The following is a 21,725-nucleotide window of genomic DNA, read 5'->3' on the forward strand; positions in this document are numbered from 1 at the left end:
ATTGGTTTTGTTAATAAAAAGGTAGTTTCTTTTTTCTTTAAAAAAATGTATGTAAAATTTCATAGTATATATTTTTGTTATTAAATAGGTTCAAGATTTGTCAGAAAATGATTGTCCTTGGTTTGTCTTTGTTGAAACACTCAGTCCAGAGAGTGGGTTGAATGAATTGCCTCCCTTTGACAAAGAAAGTAAGTCGTCTTTTAGAGTAAATCAGTATAAAACAAAGAATATTTTTGATGTTTAGCTTTCGGATTTTAAACAAAAACCACACAATTCAAGCTGTTTGCTAAAACTAAGTCTTCTAATCCACTCATAATTAATCCTCAGTGTTTGAATAGTTGATTTGTATTATGTTTGGTGCGGTCCACATTGATGTTTTCCCCAGAAGGTCAGTATAAAAGATGTAGTTATGAAATATAGAATTTGTATGTTTTAATAGCTGTCATTACAGGCTTCATCAAGTAAACTGATAGTGCCACATTTCTGTCTATATTGTGTCATGAAATACTACAAAATATAAAATATTGTTACAGTAGTAGTGAGTAACTTAGTGATGTAAAGTTTTTATGGAAAACCGCCCTGCTAAGGCAATAGATAGTAATCAGGGCTACATTTGTCATTTGCAAAGTTTCAAAACAATTGGCAAATTTTATTTCAATTTGGTGAAATAATCTCATGTAATATATATAGTCAACACACTACATGATATGACATTCAGTTCTAGATACAGGAGTCAACCCTATATAACCTAACCTGCTCTGGCACTTGCCAAATTTGTCATTTGCAAAGTTTTAAAACAATTGGCAAAATTTATTTCAATTTGGCGAAATAATCTCATGTAATAATTGATATTTTGCTAGAAAATAACTGGATTTCTGCTATTTTTTAATTTAAGTTTAAGAAATAATTTGGCGAAATTTTCTTCACACCCAGTGGTAACCCTGAGTAAGTGAAAATCAGATACAAAATGTGTTTTAAAGCAAGCATCAAAATCATGTAGCAATAACCAGAAAAATATCTTCCTGAAACGTTATTATTTAGAAAACAAATCATTCAACTGCTTACTAAAGCCTGCCAGATGGATAAAAGTCACAAAAAGTGATTTTCTCCAAATCGTTAATTCATCACTTATTGCCGTTTGCCTTAGCATGGCAGAATATTGCTGTATATTAAGAAATGAAATGGGTTTTTTTTGTATATTGTGAGTAACATTTATATAATTGTTTTAGGTGATGTGCTACTGTTTCTGAAGATGTATGATCCAAGCACCAAATCGATGTCATTCTGTGGACACATTTATGTTCCTATTTCGGCAAAAGCAGGTTAGTTGAGTCTTTTGACATTTAGATCAGTTTGTCACAAACTTGTGAATTGGTCAGTCAGACGTAACTACACACTTGTATATGCATATGTCAGGGATCATGGTTGCCTTGTAAATCATGTGTCATAACCATTCTGAAAAAGATCATATATGGGGTAATGGGAACCTGGATTTTTACCGATCCAACCGGAGGGGACTATAGGTTTTGTGTCTGTCCTGTCTGTCTGTGTGTCTGTCCATCTGTCTGTCCTGCATATAGATTTCAGGACCTTTTTCACACAATTCCTAAAGACATTGATCTGATATTTTTTGTATAGCTTTATCATGGACTGTTACTGACTTTTGTGGCGATTTACCCTTCTTTTTTTTTTACAGAGTTATGGCCCTTGAACTTAGGAGATAAGAAAATTAGTTTTCCCTGACCTTTTTTTTTTTTAATATATATAAAATATATTGAGCTGAAATTTTATGTATAGCTTTACTATGTACTGTTACAGATCAAGTTTGACTTTCATGGTGCTGTGCCCATTTTTCGCTCTTATGGCTCTAGAACTTGGGAGATATGAAAATTTGTTGGGCCCTATAGGGGACATGTATTGCTTTAGCAGTACTCACAGAATGCTTGTTTTTATGTGAGTGGTTCTTCAGACATTTTTTATATAAATGATCTTTGGTTGTCTAGTTTTATGGTGGATTTAGTTGGGGTGAGATATACTGAAATTTAAAAGTGTTTATTTAGATGGTAACAGACTGTGAAGAATAGGGTGTTTTATTTTAAATTTAGGCTGCTTATGTTATGCTAAAAGGACTTGGTATGGTATCTGTTACATTCCCGTTCCAGCCTATACTATTGTTGTGGTAAATCGTCATACCCAGAATGCAGAACTAACCTACCATGAACAATAAAGCCCAGAGAACACACTAGTGATAATTCACACAAACAAATAACAAGTGATAAATTTAGATATCTTTAATACAAAATTATTAATTATGTAAATTCCTCATATATGAAATTACTATTTACACAAATGGCATTTATGTGTATATTAATATTAATATTCACCAAATGAGTCCAAAACATAACGAATTCCCAAATCCGGATACGATGACGTCAATATTCACGGCACTGGCACAGTTCATCTTGTCCGTTCACTCCTGTTGTTGTTAACCACCTGGCTTGCCTCCGACCTGTCACCGTATGCTGAACCACATTCGTGTCTCATTTATATACTATCCCGGTGCGTGACATTTAACCTTGAATCTCTCCATGATCAATCATGAGATTTGATCTATACACCAATCAAATCATTTCCAATATATAATTCACACTCAACTGGAGCTATTTACAAATCAACGGAAACACCAATACAGAAATCCCGAAGAGTTACTTCCCTTGTCCGAATACACCACGTCGGTTGCTCGTGCACGAGGTCGGCCATACTTCTAATTCAGATAAATATTATCAGTTCAGGTAAGTCATTATAATTCGTATATTTTAAACATCCTTTCTTCATTTCTTAAATAATAACAATGCTGTTATTATTTATTTTACAGTTCATTACACATTTACGTGTGTCACAATAGTTCACGAATTTTCACACAGGGATCCAAATTTCACATATCGATGTCCGCCACACAGTCCAACACATTATATACACACTATGCCAGAATAGCATAACATTTTTCCCCCCCCCCCCCCCCCCTCCCCCACCACCCCAATAAAAAAAAAAATATTGCTTCAATCAATATTTTTATACATATCTATTATGCACTTATCAACACATAAATACTACATGGTCAGTTAACTAATTTACTAATAATTATTAAACTACCATATAATAATATTTTCTTATATTACTATACACTATTGACAACAAACAAAATATCATTTCATACATTATCTGCCCTAAATCAATAACATCTTGACAATGTATCTGCCACTACATTTTCACGTCCTTTAATGTGACAAATTTTAATACTGTATTCTTGTAATTGTAAAGACCATCTTAACAACCTCTGATTTTTACTTCTCATTTTATGTACAAACACAAGAGGATTATAATCAGTCCAAACAACAATAGGTTCCACTGGATTACACAAATAAACCGGACGAGCCCCCAATCGTTACATTCCCGTTCCAACCTATACTATGGTTGTGGTATATCGCCATACCCAGAACGCAGAACTAACCTACCATGAACAATAAAGCCCAGAGCACACACTAATGATAATTCACACAAACAAATAACAAGTGATAAATTTAGATATCTTTAATACAAAATTATAAATTATATAAATTCCCCATATCCCCATAATAGTATCTTTGTCCCATATACCCTGGCACTTTCTGTTATGGTATTCATGAAGATTTAATTTATTTGTGTTTATTTTCAGTGGAGTTGGTTCCAGAACTGAACAGAAAAGCTGGCTTTCCTATCACCACTCCACTCATAATTTATGAGGTAAGTTGTACCTGTAGGAGGTAATAGCTAATGATGATCAGCATGCTCTAAGCTTTAGTTCTTTTTAATTAAGTAAGTGTATGTTTGCTGTGTGTTGTACTTGCATGAGGTATTAGCACAATGTCAGGATAATCAACATACTCTAGTGATGTCATTAAACAAAACAAACTTTTCTGTAATTTTTACGTGGGGTGGGACGTAGCCCAGTGGTAAAGTGCTCACCTGATATATAGTCAGTCTAGGATCGATCCCCGTCGGGCCCATTGGGCTATTTCTCGTTCCAGCCAGTGCACCACAACTGGTATATCAAAGGCCATGGTATGTGCTATTATGTCTATGGGATGGTGTGTATAAAAGATTCCTTGCTAAAATGGAAAAATGTAGTGGGTTTCCTCTTTAAGATTATATGTCAGAATTACCAAATGTTTGACATCCAATAGCCAATAATTAACACATCAATGTGCTTTAGTGGTGTCATTAAACAAAACAAACTTTTAACTTCTTATTTTTATGCAAGTTACTGGACATTTACTGGCTGTTGTACTTGCAGGAGGTAATAGCAGATGATGATGGTGTTTAAAACAAAATAAACTTTATCTTTCTACATAAGTTACAGGACGTTTGCTGACTGTTGAACTTGCAGGTGGTAATAGCTGATAATGATCAATATACAAACTTTACGTTATTTTTACATTAAGTTACTGGATGTTTGCCGACTGTTGTACTTGCAGAAGGTAATAACAGATGATGATCAGCATACTTTCACTAGTCATTAAGCAAAACAAACTTTACGTTATTTTTATGTAAGTTACTGGATGTGTGCCGGCTGTTGTTCTTGCAGGAGGTGAAGCCGAACATGACGGAGCAGCTGGAGGATCTGAATCAGCCGATGGACAAGTTGCTGGAGGAGCTGATGGACGGCGACATCCTCGTCTTCCAGCGAGACGAGCCCGACCTGGAGTCAGGAAACTATGACCTTCCTTACGCCAAAGATTACTTCAGGTATGCAAACTATGACCATCCTTACGCCAAGGACTACTTCAGGTACGCAGACTGACCTTCCTTACGCCAAGGACTACTTCAGGTACGCAGACTGACCTTCCTTACGCCAAGGACTACTTCAGGTACGCAGACTGACCTTCCTTACGCCAAGGACTACTTCAGGTACGCAGACTGACCTTCCTTACGCCAAGGACTACTTCAGGTACGCAGACTGACCTTCCTTACGCCAAGGACTACTTCAGGTACGCAGACTGACCTTCCTTACGCCAAGGACTACTTCAGGTACGCAGACTGACCTTCCTTACGCCAAGGACTACTTCAGGTACGCAGACTGACCTTCCTTACGCCAAGGACTACTTCAGGTACGCAGACTGACCTTCCTTACGCCAAGGACTACTTCAGGTACGCAGACTGACCTTCCTTACGCCAAGGACTACTTCAGGTACGCAGACTGACCTTCCTTACGCCAAGGACTACTTCAGGTACGCAGACTGACCTTCCTTACGCCAAGGACTACTTCAGGTACGCAGACTGACCTTCCTTACGCCAAGGACTACTTCAGGTACGCAGACTGACCTTCCTTACGCCAAGGACTACTTCAGGTACGCAGACTATGACCTTCCTTATGCCAAGGACTACTTCAGGTACACAAAGTATGACCTTCCTTGTGCCAAGGACTACTTCAGGTACGCAAAGTATGACCTTCCTTGTGCCAAGGACTACTTCAGGTACCCAAACTATGACCTTCCTTGTGCCAAGGACTACTTCAGATAAGCAAAGTATGACCTTCCTTGTGCCAAGGACTACTTCAGGTACCCAAACTATACCTTCCTTGCGCCAAGGACTACTTCAGGTACACAAACTATGACCTTACTTGCGCGAAATTTCTGTATTTTGAGATTTGCTTGGTACAGTAAATGTTATTAACATGATACCGATATTGAATGATAGATACGGTATACCGCTCAGGTCTACAAGCCACGCAGAATGCCAGTATTTTTATAATGATACTGCTGGCCTCAACTTAGTCACTCATAAAAATCTCCATTCCCGTTTTTTCTTGACCATAATTTTTTTTTTTTTACAATACTGAAATGATGGGTCGAGTTAAAAACAAATGAAAACTTTTGTAACGGATATTCTTCATTCAAATATTCAATCGCTTGTAAAAAAAAAAAAAAAATGTGCATAACTGTAAATAGATAGTTACTGTATAATACTTTATTTTCGCGTGAAATTTATTTTCGCGTTTTTCGCATGTGAATGAAATTCGTGAAAATATATTCCACGCGAAAATAAACTTTTTATAATGGCCGACAAAAAAAAAAAAAAATATGTAGTCTCGTTCAACTATACCACATTAGTTTCCGATGCACAAGGCTAGTAGTAACAAAGCAGTGCTCCCTCCTGTCACGGAACAAACCACAAAACACAAAAGCTGTTTAAAACTTTAAATCAAGAACACGATTGTAAGTACATACATGATAATAAAACAATACTAATGCTAAAAAGCTTTATGCTGTTTTCCTTCGCATGTGCTAGCGATCAGTTCATCGGACAGAGTCAACACGTGTTCAACGACGGAAGTAAACCTGCATTATCACAGTAAATCCGGACTTGGGCTATGTTCAGATGTTTCACAATTTTATTTTTATTTTTGGCCTGTTAGCCAATCACAAACTGTTTTGACCTAGTATTTTGACGGCAATAAATATTGTTTCAATCAAACTTAAGTTTCTGAGTACTAGTAGCTTGTGCCTTCAAATTTTGTTTCGTTTGTTTTCGGTTTTTGTTTTTATAACAATTATAAGGACAATAAAGTCTTGATTGGTTAAAGCAAGAAAACTATTGTTTTATGTGTATAGCACTCGCATGTACATGTAGGATTAGTTCTACAGATTAGCGTAACAACCGGCAAAACTAAGTTCCGTTTTCAAAACAAAATTATTGACATCTGTACTTTTTTTTATTATTGATGGGGGTTGGGAGATTCGCGAAAATAAATGTTCGTGAATTGACCCATTTTCATTAAATCGCTAAAATTTTATATGCCAATCTATGATGGGTCGTATTATGGTATGGCGTTGTCTGTCCGTCTGTTAACTTTTTCTTGTCTGGACCATATCTTGCATACAGATGCATACAGGACCATCAAACCTCACATGTAGGAACAACCTGGGATGGCAGTATGTCGCGTACTATTACTAGGTCACTGTGACCTACTTTTCAGTCTACTGCACATAACAGTAAATCCTTGTCCAGATCATATCTTGTTTTATTTTTTTGTTGGAACAGATAGAATATTATTACTGCTTAGATTTCAAATGGTGTGTTGACAACTGATTTGTTTTTCACTTTCAGAGATCTGTATTACCGAGTTGAGGTCATATTCTGTGATAAGCAAAATTCTAATGATACCGGTTTCCCCTTAGAATTGTCACTAAAAATGAACTATGACCAAATGGCACACAGTGTAGCAAATCATCTCGGCACGGATCCTTACATGTTGCAGTTCTACAAGAGCCAAGGGTATGCTTTAGTTTACATTCTATTAGACAAATTAGAGACGTATCTTATAAAACAGGAATGGTCATTTATCATTGTAAACTGATGGCGAGTGTGTTCTGTATTGTGATTGGTTAATTACATTCTTTTTCCGGGATCAAATGAAAATTGCAATTGGAACAGACGAAGTTGATGATTCAAGGCTCTATAGTTAGATTGTAGCCAGGTATTTTTTTCAAGAAATACCAAATATACAGTTAGTTTCTTAGAAAAAGGATTCAGTTTACAATGGACATAATCATATTGAGTTTTTAGATTTGCGGATGTTATTGTCTGTTTGATGCCCGCAAATGTTTCATTTGTGGGATCAAATAGACAACACTTGCAAATCTGAAAACTCAATATGGTTATCTCCTAATTGATAAATTGAGTTAATGAAAATTTGTAATGTCATTTAAAAACTAACTGTAGAAAGTAAAAAGAATCATGTCATAGAAATATTTGGTATGTAGTTTTCATGCTTCTACAAAAAAACTTGTAGTAATGTCTCAGTAAGTTGTGCTTCGATGTTTATTTTCATTTATAATATGTTGGTAGAGGGAAGATGGAGTTTCACAAAATCTTTTAATTTTGTGTTTACATAGTATTTTTATTTATTTTTATGCTATCTTGAATCAAAAGAAAGTGATTAAAACAGTTTGACTAATTTTTCTTATTCAGATACAGAGATGGTCCAGGGAACCCCATCAAGTGTACATATGAAGGTTCTTTGAAGGATCTACTCATCTACTCGAAGCCCAGGCAACCCAAGAAAATCTATTATCAACGGGTATGACAGTTTACCATCGTCTGCATAGTAATGAAATATTAAATTACCTCTCTGTGTTTAATATCTAGTCTCATTTTGAATCTTATAAAAGCCAGAATTATTTTGGTGTTGAAATGCTTAAAAAATATATTATTATAATTATTATTATTTTCTTTATAGTTGAGCATCAAGATCAATGAACTGGAAAATCGGAAACAGTTCAAGTGCGTCTGGGTGAACAGCAGGTTAAAAGAAGATGTAAGTACTCGGTGATTGGAATTGGGTAAAGAAATAATTTAGAAATGTTGTCACGGTGCTGTGAGCAAGAGACGTAATATCAGAATTAGTTACTAGGCAAGTATAAATAATTTGCATTAGCAGTATCTGATCCCACCTACCTACTAAGTTTAATTTTTTTTAAATATAAAAAAATTGTATGGTAGGTTTTTACCCCATCTATCCCTAAGTTTAATTTGTAACAAATAAAATTGTATGGTGGGGTGAGGTGGGGTTTTTTATAGTAAGATTTAACCTTGTTTTTACTCTGTTCACAGAAAGAGTTGGTGTTGTATCCTGTCAAGTGTGGTAGAGTTCGGGATCTGTTGGAAGAAGCACTCAAACAGCTCGAACTGGACAGCAATGGCGTAGGGTCTGGTAAACTCAGGTAAGAGTTACTCATAATGATATACAGGGGACCATATCTCGAAATCTTATGTCCATTCATATGGGGGGGTTTTCACCAAGGTAACTAATTGTTATCAAATTTTGACTACTATTTGATTCTTAATGTGCTCAGCATCTAGTGTCCAAAAATCAGTTTAAAAGTGTTTGTATTAGTTTGCAGCATGTAATTTTAAAATGTAAAACATCGGCACATAAATAATTGGAGGCTTGTGTGAATTAAATGTTGCATAACTGACCAAACAGCGTGCATAATTTGTAATTGGATATAAGCTGAAAACTGAAATGAAATAATTAAGCAACATTTGAAAATCGCCATCAGTTCAATTGTGCGATTAAATTATTTAATGTACATAAGTTTTGTTTTACTTGGCTTTTAAATGGCAAATAGTTTATCATTGTTTGACTTTGCAGTTGTCTCCATTTACTTTTGGATAGTGTAATCATCACAATATTTACATTAAATTCAACTTCACATGGGATTTTTTTTCCCACCTGTCTCTAGGTTATTAGAGATTATTAGCAACAAGATATTTGCCATCCAGAAGGAGGAGGAACAACTGGACAGTCTGAATGCGGCTGGTACAAAAACATACAGGGTTGAGGAGATCCCCAAAGATGAAGAAAATCTGGCCGACGATGAAATACTGATCCCGGTGGCACATTTTCACAAAGTAAGGCAATGTTCATAATATGTTCAGGTTACTATTGTTTGATTAACAATAGCAGGTGGGGTTTTTTTTATTAATGCTCTGATGGTTTTAATTGGTAAATAGAGAATAAAGGTTTACAATATTTAAGTTATAGTGACAGATATTCAAGTTGGTGCTTCAGAAAATATAACCAATGATAAAATCCTGATCCAGGTGGCACATTTTCACATAATAAGGTGGTGGTCATAATATGTTTAATTGTCACTCTCACATAAGCCACACAATATTTATGGAGCTCGTTTGAAAATTATTTTGTACACCTTGCTCTTGTGCAGGAAATAACTCACTACATAAATTTCGAAGGCACTCCCTCCCACTCATGCAATTATCTCCAAATGCGTAGCCAGCATGAGGCAGATGAGGCGCTTGCCTCGTCTGGAATTTCCCCAGATTTATTTTATTTTTCCCCAGGGGCCTAATTCATTAAACTCTTGCAACTTTGTGATCTCACAGTGCAATGCTAAAAGACTTGCAAAGAGGATGCTTTGTTGTCTAGCAGAGCCTAAAAGATCTTTGTGATTTAGGCCCCAGATCTCTTAGTTTGGGTTACAGAATGAATTTTTGCATTATTTGAGTTATAATGAAATATATACTACCTCTGTTTTTAGGAAGTGTTCTCCACATTTGGTGTCCCATTCTTATTAAAAGTGAAGCATGTAAGTATTTATTTATATTTATTTTTATTTGTATCACAGCCGTTATTGCTATCTTTCATGTTCTACCTAACGTACTAATTAGGTTTCAAGTGTAAGGCTTTGTTTATCTCAGTTTATTCCTTATAAACTTCTTCACATTTAATGGAGTTACGGAGTTATTGTTAAGTTAATATTAAATGCTTAATTAATATTGTTATAGAAACAACATGTTTGCTTATGTTACTGCAAATGCATACAAAGCTTGTGGTATGTAATGAACAAGCACCAAATTTGCTGTGTGGTTATCGCAGTATTTCTTTTTAAAGACTACTATTTTTGTTTAATCAGTATTCTAGACTTATATCAGAAAGGTTGTAAAAAAGATACAAGCAGATAATTGTTCCAGTTTAATGTATTGGAATATTTGTTTTTAGAATGAAACATTTGCATCAGTAAAAGAGAGAATACGAAAAAAACTTGATATCCCAGATAAGGAGTTTGAGAAGGTAAGAGTTTGTTAAATTAAAGGGCTCAAACCCAGATCATTCTAATATCAATTATGTTTAAAACAAAACCAAAAATAGAAAAACAAAACCACTAATAACCTAATTATTATATTCTATAAAAGACATTAATATTAATAAGTGAAATTCAGAACTGATTTACTTAAAAAAAAATTATTATTACTTTGAATATATTCTAAGTAAAACCGTAATATTTTAACAGGTCCATTCATCCAGCTTTATGAAAACACATTCAATTGACAATTTTGAATGACTGAAAGGTCTAAAAACAAGGATGAAAAATATCTGGAAACTGTTTGTCCTTTTCGTTAAAGAAAAGCTCCCAATAATTCCCTTTCTTTCTTTTTTTTTTAATAATACCTGTGAAATTTTCGGAAATTTTATTTGTCACTTTCTTCTCTCTGTTAGAAAGCATTACAGGTACTTCATACTGAGAAAGAATTGGGTGTGTCTTCGAATTGAATCGACTTGCTTGCTTTGTGTATTTCAGTACAAGTTTGCCGTTGTTGTCATGGGGAGACAGGAATACATACCCGACGACGAGGATGATCTCAAAGTGAATCTTACACAGTTTCTGCCACACAGTGTACCAGGTGGGTGAAATAATTGAAATCCAAAATAGTTTGGGTTTTATTTAATATGTTCTTAATCCAGTCGTCGGAGAAAATGCATATTCCCGACAATAAAGAGTAATAAATATTCTAATATAAGACCCAAACAAAGCATAGATATGTTTCTTGTGATGTTCCCGACATCAACATTTACGGACCAATTAAAAAAAAAAAAAAAAATGAAATAAAGAAATTAAAAAAAGAAAAGAAATTAATGTGATGTTGATAAATACATAATGTGACATGCAGTTAAGTCTGAAAACCGGTCATATATGTCTTACCCACTAGATTGTAGTAGCTAGCTTTTGCACAGGGCTAGAAAATTCTGTCAAGCCCTAGGCTTGAACAACTAAATATGCTTCCATAAACCTCAGCCCTCATAAAAAATCTACACATTTTGTCCCTTGGTTGGAATTGCCGTATCAACAGTAATAGATTCTGTAAATTTTTCCAAAGGGAAATTTTAATCATATTTTTACATTTCTCCAGGTAGATATTATATATGATAGCAGTAACATGTCACATGGTCGCAGCGTTTTTCTTATCTTTATCCACAATTTTGGCTCTCCTTATATGATTGAGCAATAATACAATGTGCACTTTCTTAAATAATATGCATTTATTTTATTCATATGCGCCATGTACTAAACTGTTAGTATAAATTTCATTACAGGCGGTGGAATGCAAGCCCGTCCATGGTTGGGGCTGGACCACGTGAACAAAACACCCAAGCGTTCACGCTACAACTACCTAGAGAAAGCCATCAAGATCCACAACTGATACAGATGTTTCTGGGATGAGCCCAGAGGATTTTTTAACTTACCTACTGCACACCCTGAAATCTCCTATGCCATCATCTATCTTGGCTGTAGGTCGCGGTTCTGCCGACCTGTCGACGGGAATATCTTCTCAGTCTCTTGTAACATCTGTTGGAAGCGTGATGATTGATCGCGGTACCAGAGCGAGCTACAAACTGTGGGTTTTTTTGTACTTTTTAATCAACACTCAACAATTATCAAAAAAATTTAATTTGTAAAGCAATGTATTGTTGTTGAGTATATGTAGTGTCGGAAGGGATTGCTTGAGCAAAGTGAGACTCTCAAAAGTTCTGTGGTGTCGAATGGATGTACATACTTTGAGAAACTTTTTTTTTCTTTTTTTTCAATTGCTGTTGATGCATATTCGTGTGGCTTCAACAGCTTAACGCGTTCATTAAATCGGTTGCAAGTGCCAGTTTTGAATGTTACATCATTTATTTTCATTTGTGTTTGAATTGTTCTCTCTGTGTTGATGTCCAGTTCAGTACAGCATGTTTACTGAAATTTATGGCGATGTTCTATGGGTCCGTGTTGAAGATGAACTGAGCACTGATTCCAGCCAGGAAGAGTGTTTGATTTAGATACTGCTATGAAAAAGGGATGGACATGAAAATGTGATCTAAATTGTATATTTTGACAGATGCACAAAGTAATTCAAAGTAACCCATGGACTCGGTTTTTGTTGTATTTGCAGCAAAACGTTAAAAACAGTGCTTGTTTTAGTCAACACTATGTTTTGCTTTTACTGTTCATTTAAAAGTCTCAAAAGTCTGTTGAACGGACATTGTATGCAAGTTGTTTTTAGGGATAAATATTATTGTACAGAAAGAAAATAATGTATGTAGTTCGGACAGTTTTTACATATCAACTAGGGCTGAATGACAAAACCATTTTTGCAGATGAATTGAAAGACTAAATGGTATTATTTTTTGCTGTCAACTGTGGTTGCAATGACCACTCTTGTGCCATAACCACATTCTCAGTATTTTGTTAATAGCATGACATGGGGCCCAGTTTCGATCAATGGACTCCTGTGTCGACTGGATAAACATACATAGTTAAAATTTGTGTCCGTTTATAGTCTTATTATTTACTTTATCTCTTGTCTGATTGCAGCTTTTTCTAACTAAAATTTCAAGTTTGCTTCTTTATTTTTTAAAACATTTTTTGGCATCAGATTTTTATGGTCATTATTGTAGTGTTAATTTCAAAATAATGCTTGGATTATCTTTGTCAAAAGAAAGAAAGTCACATTTTTGTTTTTTCACACCATATATTAAACTTACATAAAATTTGCTATAGGAAGTACTTTCTACAAATGTGGTCCCTGCAGGTCACGATTGGCACTAAATTTCAGGTCGGTAAATGTAGATTAAAACAATTAATGTTATGACCCAGACTTTCAAAAGTGCTAATCTAAAACCTTAATAACTAAGCAGCTGCATGCAAACTAGTTTTAAAGCTTACACATTTTTTTTTATTACGGCCTAGCATTATTTATACTTCAGTGAACTTTTAAGTGATAAACTGATAAAATAACATAACCAGCTCCAAGTTAAATGTAAAAATTTCAGTAATAAGAAGACCAGTATATGCAAATATCAGTGGTGCTCATTGCCACTGGAGTTACAAGTAGGTATGATTTATTTTTATATTGTACTATTGGAATTGTTCCTTGAATTTGAAAAGAAATTTATTTTACACACACATACATACATATATATAAATATACATGTTTGGAGGGGTTTTTTTGTGGGGTGGAGGAGGCATATTGGCATTATAAATATTTTTCATTGATACAAAACATTTGACTTGCAAATTAATCTTCTTTTTAATGCAAAAAATAATAATGAATTGGTTATAAAAAAAAGTTAACATTAAGAAAAAACCCACACCCAAAAACATTTCTGAATATAAATGTAATAAAAATGTTAACTCATGATTTTCATTTTTTTTTTTTTAGGTTTTTAGCCAAACATTTTCTTAACATCACAAGCCAAATTGTTCTAAGAAATGATAGAAGACTCCAAACCGTTAAATATAATTTGATGCTAAAGAACATATTTTAAGAAGCTTCTGTGGATAAAAAAAAAACAGAAAAAAAACAAACAAAAGAAATATAACTATAAATTTTGAAATCCCTAAATTTCTGAAATAACTTTAAAAATGTTGTATAAAATACCTATTTAATGTAAATATTAAATAGTTTAGTTAAATATCATTGCATTTACAGTGTATAGAGCATGAATTGGCTATAAAAGTTCTAAAGCATACTTGCAATATGAAATTATAACATATTTGAGCCACATTTTACCAGTATTCTAAAATTGCTTAACCACGTACAATGGTCTAAACTACACAAAAATAAAACATTTAAAAAGATGATCCAAAATGTAATATTGATGACAAAACCAAAATATTTAACACATCTTCATGGACTAGTTTCTAAAATAAGGGTTTGTAAATTGTTGATCCTTTCACTCCAACAAACCTTTTACAAACTGGTTTGCTTGTTATGGTTTTATTCATTTAAAAAAAAAAAAATCTCATTTTGTTTTGTAATTTAAATGTCTGGTTAATATATTATGATTAAAATGGTCAATTGCAGGGCTCACTGCACTTTGTTACTAGTTATGAATAGTTAAAGAACTTCTTATGTTTGTGTTTTCACAATCCATCAAGAGGCATGTTCAGGAAGGCAAGCAATCGCAGTTGTTTGCTATACTGGTTTTTGCGCCCAGCAATAGATTAATTTGATATGATAAAACACGATGGTACCAGTCAAGTTCTCGAGCATTTGGCCTGAACACACCATAGATCATTTACTTTTTGAACAGTGATCCCTAGATTTACATCATTTGGTCCAGTCAAGGTTTTTTCTCTCGTTTGAAACTGAAATAAAACATTATTATCAAATAGCTGGAGTGAAAGGTTTAATGCAGTCCATATAATTAATTCTTGTTGAATCTTTCCTTTTCTTTCATGTTTTATAAAGTGTTTTTTCTTATTATAAAATGTTTAAAAAAAAATAAAAAATTGTTCTGTGGATGTGAAATTACCTGCATTTAGCAACTTTTTTTTTATTTATTTATTTTTCCCCCCAAGCTTTAAACATAATTCCTAGCAAATCTGGCATGAACTTTATCTGTGATGAAAGAAGAATGTTCTAGGTGTATGAGAAATTGACAATAAAATGCTCAACAAAAAATACATATTGTTATTGTTTGTGCATGTTGACTCAAATATTCAAGAGATGCATATAACACAAGGATCAATGACCATGATTCTCCGGTTGAAAACATTTTTTTTTCTTTTTTCTTTTTTTGTATGCAGTTAATGTTTGTACACAATGTCCTGGGTACACATCAGAGTCCAATTTCAGAAAACATCGTAAGCCTAGTTTTGCATGTAAACGTAAATCTCGGACTAAACCACAATTCTTATTACTATTATAGTACATGTACAACAAATATACTTAGAAATACACATAAAATTTCATTTTCTTTTGTCCTTGAAATGCTTCATTTTCCTTAATGATGTAATTTTCTTCATGGAATAGATGCCAAACACTTGTAAATGTATGCCCGGTATAGCTGCTAGTCGCAGACGTAAACTTAACGATGTTTTGTGAAATGGGCCCGTTATTTAAGTTGTTGAAGACACTGATGATTAATTTAATCACCAATTCGTTTAAACTACTCTGGTTATTGTAGTAGTCAATCTGTTGGCTTTAGGAGTGGGATATAGCTCTGTCAGTAGAAAGTTTGTTTTGTTTAATGACGTCATTAGAGGATCGATTGATCGGCTACTGGAGGTCAAACATCTGGCAATTCTGATTCAGTCATCAGAGTAAACCCGCTACATTTTTCTGTTAGCAGCAAGAGATCTTTTATATACACTTTCCCACAGACCGGAAAGCACATACCATGGCCTTTGACCAGTTATGGTGCACTGGTTGGAACGAAAAAAGCCCCAATCAGTTGAATATATCTGCCGAGTTGGTTTGAACCTGCAATGCAAGTGCTCAATTGACTGAGCTAAATCCTCTTGTCGTGAGAGCCCGAGGTGCTTGGGTCAAAGAATCAAATCCCCTCTGGACCTATTCTCTGATTGGGTTTTTTTTCCCCCTTTCAACCAGTGTCCCATGATTGGTGTATCAAAAGATGTGGTAAATGCTGTCCTGTCTGAAAAAATACATTTAAAAGATCTTTTGCTACTTAATGTAAAAAATAAAGCAGGTTTCTTTCAATGTGTCACAAATATTTACGGTTATATGGCATCAGACATATGGTTACGGCCCACACAGATTTTGTGAGGAAACCTGCTGTCACCACTACATGGGCTACTCTTTCCGATTAGCAGCAAGGGATCTTTTATTTTCGCTTCCGACGGGCAGGATAGCACAAAACATGGCCTTTGATTAACCAGTTATGGATCACTGGTCGGTGCAAGTGGTTTACACCTACCCACTGAGCCTTGTGGAGCACTCACTCGTTGGTTTGGAGTCTGTATCTGGATTAAAAATCCCATGCCTCGACTGGGATCCGAACCCAGTACCTACCAGCCTGTAGACCGATGGCCTAACCACTACGCCACCAAGGCCAGTCGTGCTCTAATGGTGTCATTAAACAAACAAGCCATTGGTTTTAAATCTAGTTGGTTCTGGGTTCGTCAGACCTGTCAACCCTCCCGGATTCCGCGGGAGTCTCCCGGTATTTGATCAAATCTCCTTTCACCTGTGCAGGAGAACAATTTATCCTTTTAAATGACATTTTTTGTAAGCATAAAAAAAAATCGTTCCTCTTTTGTCAAAATAACATAAGGGAAGTAACTCTGCCTTTTTTTCTCATTCGGAAAATGTCGACTACTTTCGGTTTCTGAAAATGTAACAAACCGAATTGTTCCGACTGTTTAACCTTTGCCGAACTGAGAATTGTGGGATAGCCTATTTATATTGTTCAAAATTCAACAGGCTGTGTATTGAAATTCAGTGTTGCCATATATAAAACTATCCAATTTAGTTCTAATAACACCTCTGAATTGTAAAATGTCTTCCCACTGGATTACATAATGCAACTATGACAAATCTGAACTGCCAGACTCACGAGTTGACAGCGATACACACGATCATGACGATGCATGTTAAAATCATGTCACGGCAAGATCATGAAAAGACCAATTAACCGTTTGTTTCCTAGTACTGAAAGTTAGTTTGTTTTGTTTAACAACACCACTAGAGCACATTGATTTATTAATCATCGGCCATTGGATGTCAAACAATTGGCAATATAGTAGAGAAAACCTATTACATTTTCCCCATTAGTAGCAAGGGATCTTTTATATGTACCATCCTACAGACAATACCAGTTGTGATGAACTGGCTAGAACGAGAAATAGCCTGATGAAGATCGATCCCATCCCATCAGGTGAGTGCTTTATCACTGGGCTACATCTCGTCCATGAAAGGAAGAAGGAATGAAATATTTTATTTACGGTTATATGGTTAAGGACTACACAGATATTGAGAGAGGAAACCCGCTGTTGCCACTTCATGGGCTACTCTTTTCGATTAGCAGAAATGGATCTTTTATATGCACCATCCTACAGAAGGGTAGTACATACCACAACCTTTGATATACCAGTCGTGCACTGGCTGGAACGAAAAATAGCCCAATGGGCCCACCTACAGGGATCGATCCCAAACCGACGAACACTTTACCACTGGGCTGCGTTCTGCCCCATGAAAGGTAGAAGTAACTTTATTGGCTGTCAAACATTTGGTAAATTTGACATATAATCTTTGAGGAAACCTGCTACATTTTTTTCATTTGCAGCAAGGGATCTTTTATATGCACCATCCCACAGACATGATAGCACATACCACGGTCTTTGATAACGAATGAGAAATGGCCCACTGATGGGGATCCATCCTAGACCAACAGCATATCAGCCAAGAGCTCTACCACTGGGCTATGTCCTTCCCCCCCCCCCCCCCCCCCCAATCGTTATTAAAGTAAAACTTAATCTGTAATATTACATGATAAAGCTACACACAAAACTGAAGCTTAATATCTTGAGGCATTGCAAAAAATAAGTCTGGAAAACCAATTTCAAAGCCATAACTCAAAAATAGGTAAATCATCATCTGCCAAACTTTATCTGTGATAAAGCTATACAGTGTTTGCTCAATATCGCAAGGCAATGTAAAAAAAAAAAAAAAAATTAAATCCGGAAAACTACATGTGGGACAGATGGATGGACAGACAGACATGACAGAGAGACAGACATGACTGAGAGCGACAGACAGAAGGACGGAGTAGTTCATCAAAATTAACCTCTAGTGCAAGTACTTGCATTCGAGGTTAATCTTGATGAATTAAAGGATGGAGATGAAAGGAAGGAAATGTTTTATTTAAGGACACAACACATTTTATTTATGGTTATATGGCGTCAGAGAATTATTTAATAACTAATAGTATGAAGTTAGTGAATTCACAAATCCACTTTTTATAGAATCTCCACTAAAAGCATGTTAAAAACTGAATGAAATGCGAAAGCACCTCCTAGAGATCCACAATGAATAGAAAAGTCAATATTAAATTCATTAGTTTAATGGTACCAGAGCAGCAAAAGTAAAAAAGAAACCAAAAAAAAGAGACAAGCATATGGGTTTATTTGTTTGCATTGGGGTCTTTTTTTTGGGGGGGGGGGGGGGGGGGGGGGGGGGGTTGGTTCATACTTTATCCAACATGAAATACCAGTACTTGTGACTTGTTCACCAATTACATGTATATCCATGTCTAAGTTTGTAAATGTGTAATTTCAACATGAAAAGGAATGAACTGCAGTGGAAAATGAACAGTCAACAACACGATCATGTAATTTTTTTATTCCTAAATATATCTTTTGAATGTTCAACAAATTTAACAATGTGCCAATACATTATATTATGCAACATTGTTTGCCAATAAAATGCAGCCTTTTATATTTAAATTTAAGAATTAAAAATGTGATAATAACAATGCAGTTGGGTTTTACTATAACAAAAAGGTTTGTTCCAAACATAATTTATCTGATTACCAGGTAATGTTGTCTTATTCCACCAGTGTGCGATTATTCTATGCTAATTTAAAGCAATAAATGTCCCCAACATAATATATCTCCTAAGTTCAAGGGCCATAACTCTGTCAAAAAAATGGGTCAAGACCGATAAAAGGAAACTTGATCGGAAATTCTATATAATAAAGCTATATATTTAATTTTAGTTCAATATCTTGAAAAAATTAAAATAATAAAAAATCAGAAAAATTATATGTGGATCAGACATAAAACCTATAGTGCCCTCTGATTGGATTGGTAGGGGACTAATAATTGTGTAGCAAAATGTTGACTATTGACCATTAGGGAGAAACACAACATGGTAATTACAAATACACAGTATCAGTGGCAAGAGGCCAAAATTACTGCAACAACACATAATACAGGAACTGAAATAATTATTAAAAAAAAGAAATGTTTTATTTAACAACGCACTCAACACATTTTATTTACGGTTATATGGCGTCAGACATATGGTTAAGGATCACACAGATTTGAGAGGAAACCCACTGTCGCCACTACATGGGCTACTCTTTCCGATTAGCAGCAAGGGATCTTTTATTTGCACTTCCCACAGGAAGGATAGCACAAACCATGGCCTTTGTTGAACCAGTTATGGATCACTGGTCGGTGCAAGTGGTTTACACCTACCCATTGAGCCTTGCGGAGCACTCACTCAGGGTTTGGGGTCGGTATCTGGATTAAAAATCCCATAACTCTACTGGGATCCGAACCCAGTACCTACCAGCATGTAGACCGATAGCCTAAGCATGAGGCTGGTGAAATAATTATAAAGTCTGGTAACCCATGTACAAGTTACCTATGCCTAATAACCCTAACAAGGGCCTTGTACAGCAGGGGTGCACAAATAGAAAATATTTCACTAACCTTTTTACTAATTGCCATTTAAAAATTCTGCCCATTTTCAACACTACCCTCTCTCCCCCCCCCCCCCCCCTCCCCCATAGGCGTGTTCGAAACCCTAGTGGTATATGGGCATGTTAAACTAGTCATCATCATTATCATCACTAGCCGGACCAGAACCAACTAAACTTTACTAGCCCCAAAAGAATTTCTATTAGTTCGCCAGCTTATAGAACAATATTACTGTTTAACAATATTATAATATAACACCGTCTCCACTTCAAATTATATGTTATTAAGTGCCCTTGGTAAGTGTTAAACATCACGTGGCAAACGAAATCAAGCCCCATACCTTGTTTGACAAATCAATACATTTTAAAAATATTCCGATATAAATGTTTTGACATGTCTTTTATATAGATTGACAAAATTCAAGTGACATCCAGCGCAAGTATTTAACAGAACAATCTATTCAAAACCCCCGCGGCAACATACTTTCAACATAAACAAGCAATTTCTGGGAAGTGTTGACCTTTGACCGGCCCTCTTTCCATCATCTATTAGTCAGAAAAAGAGAGATCACCCATCAGACTGGTAGTTGCATTTTTTAACTCGTCCGTCAGAATTTTTACTTGCATTTGGCGAGCAGGCGAGTACTTTCTGCACCTCTGTACAGGTTATGATAAATTACAGGCCTGGTAACCTATAGGTTACGACACACTCATGAAGGTTACAAGTTCCAGGGTTTGACAAATCCACCAGCCCTCAGTTCTGGCTAGTCAATTTTTGGTCTGGGCTAGTGTAGATTATCAACTGTATTACTATATTACATAGGACACTAGCAAAAGCCTTCTCGGACAGCTAGTGACCTTCTCAAACACTGCAAGTTCCAGTATCATTCCTTCACAAACATGCCAATACTTTTTTTTATTCATTCATATCATTGTTCATGTATTGATACTTTGTTTGTGTAATTAATATTTAAACCACACACATTTTATCAAAATATAGGTGGTGTTTTCCGAAAGATTCGTGGAGAATGAAGTTACCGTTCTTCACTTTCTTGACATGTGGTAACCTGGGTCCTAATTCACTAAACTCTCACAACTTTGCGATCTTGCAGTGCAATGCTAAAACACTTGCAAAGAGGATGCTTTGTTATCTAGCAGAACCTAAGAGACCTCTGTGAATTAGGCCCCTGGTAACCTAAATGACTGTTCTAGACTTTTTTTTAAATGCCTGACACTACTCTTTTTTTTTCTTGAAGTAGAAAGTGTGATTTTATTTTTCGTTGTCCACTTCATTACACCTACTATTTTGAAACAAGACATTTCTCAATTATCTAAAGAAGCCTCTTCAAAATACACCTTAAAATAAAACAAACAGCACCTTTTCACGGATAAAACGGAAAGACGGGCCCTAAATCTACTTCTTGCCAAAATTCCCAACATGATTCTCTATGCATTTTTATTGTTCCATTCAATTGCACGATAAACTAATACTACTATTCCATTCATATTGTCCAAGACAGACAAGAAATGAATTAATGCATGAACAATATCTCATGACAAAAGAACAAGGCTGTGTTTTAGATGAGTTCCTAATTTGTTTCTTTCTAGAAATTAAAATGGTTTTGTTTTAGGTAATTGTTCCATCTTCAGGGTTCTTCTTCACGTGATTATG

General features: G+C 35.2%; 1 protein-coding gene across 1 annotated transcript in view; it reads left to right on the top strand.

The window, feature by feature from the left end:
* Nucleotides 1-15,236, top strand: part of LOC121378308 (ubiquitin carboxyl-terminal hydrolase 7-like) — a 53,577-nt gene extending 38,341 nt beyond the window's left edge. Inside the window, 13 exon segments of the mRNA XM_041506416.1 lie at nt 89-188; nt 1,230-1,322; nt 3,716-3,783; nt 4,625-4,785; nt 7,147-7,314; nt 8,011-8,119; nt 8,279-8,356; nt 8,653-8,762; nt 9,285-9,453; nt 10,101-10,148; nt 10,562-10,633; nt 11,142-11,244; nt 11,936-15,236. Of these exon segments, the coding sequence (XP_041362350.1) occupies nt 89-188; nt 1,230-1,322; nt 3,716-3,783; nt 4,625-4,785; nt 7,147-7,314; nt 8,011-8,119; nt 8,279-8,356; nt 8,653-8,762; nt 9,285-9,453; nt 10,101-10,148; nt 10,562-10,633; nt 11,142-11,244; nt 11,936-12,042 (1,386 nt within the window). The 3' untranslated portion in view covers nt 12,043-15,236.
* Nucleotides 15,237-21,725: the final 6,489 nt, after the last annotated feature.

The sequence above is a fragment of the Gigantopelta aegis genome, chromosome 8 (assembly GCF_016097555.1).
Source record: "Gigantopelta aegis isolate Gae_Host chromosome 8, Gae_host_genome, whole genome shotgun sequence".
Lineage (NCBI taxonomy): Eukaryota > Metazoa > Mollusca > Gastropoda > Neomphalida > Peltospiridae > Gigantopelta > Gigantopelta aegis.